The 6,000-nt window shown below is 42.0% G+C and overlaps 1 protein-coding gene across 1 annotated transcript in view; it reads left to right on the top strand.

The window, feature by feature from the left end:
- Positions 1-6,000, top strand: part of sik3 (SIK family kinase 3) — an 87,779-nt gene that overhangs the window by 64,804 nt on the left and 16,975 nt on the right. The window contains 1 exon segment of the mRNA XM_077221392.1: positions 4,583-5,217. Within this exon segment, the coding sequence (XP_077077507.1) occupies positions 4,583-5,217 (635 nt within the window).

Below are 6,000 nucleotides of genomic sequence, written 5' to 3'. Positions count from 1 at the left end.
AAACAAATGTCTTGACCGAAAAGCACCAGAGGTTTTAAAGCATGTTTAGGACATTGAGATTATTTTAATGATTCTGTTGGAGTTTTATCACTGTTGTGGAAATGATTTGTGTAAATATTGAGACGCTCCCAGACGAGTGACTGACGCCGGGCGTTTGAGGTACTGTGAGTCCAGCGCTGGCTAACTCATGCTAGCGGTAGATCATGTGACCAGTAGATCCTGTGTTTCTGTGTCGTGTTCACTGGATCAGACAGTGGATAGGAGACGGATGTGGAGTAGTCTGTAATAGTGTAATAGTGCTGGTCTTAGATGAGCATTAGCTACTGATGCAGTGGGCTCAGTTTCATGTTTTAAAGTCAACATGAAATCATCATTGACTCGATGATATGCAAGATTCATCAGTGACGTTATTCTGAGGAGAAATCATGTTCGTCTTCCTTGTCTTAATAATGCTAAGGCTCTCAAACAACAGAGTTCATCAGTGATTCACTTCCGCAAGTGTTTTTCCCATTAATTTTTTCCATAGAGATGTCAAAACTGTTCAGGTTAAAGCCATTAAACCAACCAACCAGCTACGAGGAGAAGCAACGCATTATAAGTTTTATTATTTGAAGCAAAAAAGCATTAGAAATTCAAAAAAGACAAAGATACAAAACTATAATGAGGGAAAGAACTGCAATCCCATGATTAGAGATCGACCGATTCATCAGTTTTGCCGATTAATCGGCACCGATAGTTGATTGGCGGAACTATCGTTATCAGTAAAAATCCACACCGATAGTTTTTCCGGGTTGCGTCCGTTGCTGGAGTGGCTGAGAAGTGTGCGGATCATTACACAGTACGAGAGCGCTGAGAAGTGTGCGGATCATTACACAGTACGAGAGCGCTGAGAAGTGTGCGGATCATTACACAGTACGAGAGCGCTGAGAAGTGTGCGGATCATTACACAGTACGAGAGCGCTGAGAAGTGTGCGGATCATTACACAGTACGAGAGCGCTGAGAAGTGTGCGGATCATTACACAGTACGAGAGCGCTGAGAAGTGTGCGGATCATTACACAGTACGAGAGCGCTGAGAAGTGTGCGGATCATTACACAGTACGAGAGCGCTGAGAAGTGTGCGGATCATTACACAGTACGAGAGCGCTGAGAAGTGTGCGGATCATTACACAGAGCGAGAGCGCTGAGAAGTGTGCGGATCATTACACAGTACGAGAGCGCTGAGAAGTGTGCGGATCATTACACAGAGCGAGAGCGCTGAGAAGTGTGCGGATCATTACACAGAGCGAGAGCGCTGAGAAGTGTGCGGATCATTACACAGTACGAGAGCGCTGAGAAGTGTGCGGATCATTACACAGTACGAGAGCGCTGAGAAGTGTGCGGATCATTACACAGAGCGAGAGCGCTGAGAAGTGTGCGGATCATTACACAGAGCGAGAGCGCTGAGAAGTGTGCGGATCATTACACAGTACGAGAGCGCTGAGAAGTGTGCGGATCATTACACAGAGCGAGAGCGCTGAGAAGTGTGCGGATCATTACACAGAGCGAGAGCGCTGAGAAGTGTGCGGATCATTACACAGAGCGAGAGCGCTGAGAAGTGTGCGGATCATTACACAGTACGAGAGCGCTGAGAAGTGTGCGGATCATTACACAGTACGAGAGCGCCCTCTAGAGGACAAATAACTAACTATCACTGGCTGCGTTGTTTACGTTAGCACGTGAGGCTGCGCGCAGCACGGAGAGAACACGCAGCACAGAGAGCGCTGACACTTCAGACGCGCATTTAAAACACCCCGCGAAACGGTATGAATACATAACACTAAAGTATATTGCCATATCATTATAAAGTAATTAATTTGTTGACTAGATGCTGCATCAGCAGAGAAAGAACAGAAGTGTGTTTGCCGTCGAGGCTGAGAGGACTCTAACATTAGTTTCTCAGTCAAGTGGTTTAAACAATGTGACAAACACACACGCAGACCTGACCCAAATGTTTATGTTGCAATTGTTACCATCTATTTGCATTATTTTATATCCAGCTGGTCACTTTTATGCATTCATTAGCCGACAAAGTTGCATATTTAAGACTAGTGACGTGATTGCTTTCTCATCATTGATATGTTCATGTAAGTTAGCCGACAGAAACATAAACAAATCAGAAACGCGTTCGATTTAAGTATTTTTTTATCACTACAATACATCTTGTTATTTTGATTAAATAATCATAAAGTGTTCTAAAATAGAAGCAAATAAAGTGAGAGGCCATACGTAGGCTATATTGCGTATATGTAATATAGGTCTTTATTAAATTTTAATGGCCATCTTTAAGCATGACTCTGGAATTATATGAAATGGTAAAACTTTACAATAAGATTCCATTTTTAGCATTAACTAAGGTTAATAAAAGTTGTAGAAGTATTATTCATTGTTAGATTGTTAATTTCAACATTTGAAATAGAGTTTTAATTCTTATTGTATCTGTTATTACCTTAGTTGATGTACTATGAACTAACATGAATGATAAAGGTTCAACTGTATTGCTCATATTAATACATGCAGTAAAAACGTATATTGCATAATGCATATAGTGAATGAAAGCTAGCTAATACATCCTTGTTAACAAATGCGACTTGCAAAGTGTTACCTATGAAATTTACATATGTTTCTAGGTTATAGCTTACGAAACTTGTAATATTTTAATGTTTAAATTATTTTCTGTATAGAGTTCGTTCTGTAGAACTTCTTATTTTAATATATTCATATTTATATATTTATTCAATTTAGCACATTTTAGTTCAGCACTGTTTTACTTGTGAGTGTTATGTTTGTTTTTAATCCAGTACCCATTTAAAAAAATATCGGTTGAATCTAGGGCTGTTTTCGACTAAGGATTTTCATAGTCGAATCTGATTCGTTAGATTTTGCCGTAGTCGACTGATAGTCGAACTTTTTTTTTTTTTTTTTTCGGTTGAATAACTGTTCGTCTGTTATAGGACAACTCGCTCTACGTTTATTTAAAATGAACAGCAAGACAACTAGAAGTGAATGTGCTTTCCATTAAATGAATCCTTAACAAAAAAAACAACAAAAACGTTGCAATGAACGAGCTTTGTTTTAAATAAATCACACACAGTAAACAAAACCTTAACAAAAAACTTTGCAATGAACTTTGCAATTTAGACGCGCAAACTGCGTGCCGATGCGGTGAGACGTACATGCTCGGATGCGGCGTCGCGCGCGCTGTTACAAAAAAAGCCGTGCACACAGCCAAGCGAAATGGGGTCTTGCCGGTTTTGCCGCGCGCACCTTCGCTCTTATGCGGACGCGTCTGGTATAAACAAGGCTTTACTCCGTGTCAGCGCGCGCTCTGATCGGTAAAGCTGCACAGACCTCTCCCGAATCATCTCCAGCACTCAGCCTCCGAAGCAACACTGACTCCGCCTCCGTTTCCCTCGTAAGATGATATAAGTATTTAAACATTCTCTATGATAAAAAATGTTTGTAAAAAATATTTTAATAAAACGGTTTTGGCGGTTATAGAGTTCTAATGACGGTGATCAACTATAACCGTCGGTCTCACGTTATATAATAACCGTCACCCCCCTATTGGTTACATAACACTTCCCTACTATTCGACTATGAGGTTCATAGTCGAATCAGACCTCTCCGAATCGAATCGTCGAATCCTCGACTATTAGAAGTCAGCCCTAGTTGAATTATCGGTTATCGGCATTTACGATCAAACCTAAATATCGGTATCGCCAAAATCCGCCATCGGTCGACCTCTACCCATGATGCATTGCGAACAACATAATTGAATTAAAAAACAATAAAAACATTGGAGAAATGTAAAACTATTCATTTAAAGTGGCTGATTATGTCTATACAAACTACATTTTAAGTTCATTGCAAAATATGCATGTATATTAAAATATTTGACAGCATAGCGAGACTCGATTACGTCATTTGCAGTGCTTCATGGGAGTGGGCGGAGCTTAGGAGCCCCTTTGGTCGTGAGGATTTTTCTGTACAGAATCATGTGTAAGGGCGCTTTTACAATATAGGTATATCATTTCCGAGTTTTTTCTATAGTATTGGTATATAAACTCGCGAGAATAAAGTCGGAATTCCAGAATTGTAAGAAAAAAAAGTCGGGATTTCAATTCTACTAAAAAAGTTAGAATATACTGTATGTATATAAACTCACAATTTTTTTCTCACAATTCCGACTTTTTTCTTTGCAATTCTACTAAAAAGGTAGAATATGTATAAGAAACTTACAATTTCAACTTTTTTCTCACAATACTATGAAAAAGTCAGAATATGTATAAGAATTCTCACAATTAATTTTTTCTCCCAATTCTACGAAAAAAAGTCAGAGAAACTCACAATTTAAACTTTTTTCTCAATTTCAACTTTTTCTCGCAATTTGTAATTTGCTCTGAAACATCACATTAATGTCATAGTTTCATGTTGACTTTAGTCAAAAGGGGGGTGGAGTCAGATCAGACCAGACCCCTCCCTCCCACGACTAGCAGTTGGGGTGTGATTATGCTAATGAGAAGTTGTTCTGTGTGTTTCAGTCGCAGTTTGAGTCGCTTCCACACTTCCACGTACGAGCAGTTTACCCCGCACCTGTTTGGCGAGGGCAACATGAGCAGCGTGATTGGCACCTATAACCCGTACCTGCAGGGGGCGTGTCTGAAGGTGCCGGGTCTTGAAGGTTACCAGGGTTACGGGAGTCCATCGGCGCTACAACAGGCCCTGCTATCGCCCACGCCGCTAGAGTATCGGCCGCCACAGGTCACGCCCACTCTACAGGGCCTCCTCTCGCCACGCCACTCGCTAACGGGCCACGCCGACCCACGCCTGCCGCCACAAGACCTCACCGCGCTCCTCAAGCGCCACTCACGCACAGCCCCGCCCCCGGCCACGCACACTGAGATGCTGCTGCTGCAGCTGGGCCAATCCGGCGAGAGCTTGGAGCCTCCGCAAGCCCCGCCCACGCAGCACTACCATCACCTGCTCAAGATAAGCCCCGCCCCTCCCTCGGAGAGCATGGAGGAGGACGAGGCGCCGGCCTATCACGAGGGCCTGCTGGCCAAAGCCGCCGCCCCCTCCTGTGACGAGATGCTGGCTCCGCCCCTCTGCAGCACGCCGCCCTACTCCTCTCCCACACATAGACACGCCTACATGCGCGGCACCACGACGACCAGAGGTGACGCATCGCTCAACGCATTCACGCACACACACTCGCACGCACACACTCAGTCACACACAAACACTCACACACACACACACTCACACACACAGGTTTGTTTTGCTATACTTATGAGGACATTTCATAGACGTAATAGTCTAACCCTAACCCTAACCCTAACCCTATCCATATCCATCACACACACACACACACACACACTAACTCTACCCCTAAACCTATCCATCACACACACACACACACACACACACTAACCCTAACCCTAAACCTATCCATCACACACACACACACACACACACACTAACCCTAACCCTAAACCTATCCATCACACACACACACACTAACTCTACCCCTAAACCTATCCATCACCAGTGTTGGGCATGTTACTTAAAATAGTAATTAGTTATAGTTACTTCTCACAAATAGTAACTGAGTTACATCATTATAAAAGTAACTAATTACCAGAGAAAGTAGCTATTGCGTTACTTTTTAAATGAATGTTCAAATAGGCCTATGTCAAATAACTTGGATGCCCCCAGTATTAAATATGTTAAATGAATGAAATGGACACTTAATAGAATAAAATATTATTACCAAACATTGAACACTAATCTACACTATTTTGATGTTGCTGTGGGACAATGTGAGAGACACCTATTAAATTCAATATATTATTCTAAATATTATCAGTGCTATAGTAGAACAATAAAACATAATAGATGGTTTATACTTAATATCGCACGGACCACAACTGGCCAATAAATTATGCTCCTTAAGAAATGT

The sequence above is a fragment of the Siphateles boraxobius genome, unplaced genomic scaffold (genome assembly GCF_051911475.1).
Source record: "Siphateles boraxobius isolate OS27281-9 unplaced genomic scaffold, OSU_SipBor_1 82, whole genome shotgun sequence".
NCBI lineage: Eukaryota > Metazoa > Chordata > Actinopteri > Cypriniformes > Leuciscidae > Siphateles > Siphateles boraxobius.
The sequence above is the reverse complement of the archived record's forward strand: the minus strand, read 5'-3'. Positions and strand labels throughout refer to the sequence as shown.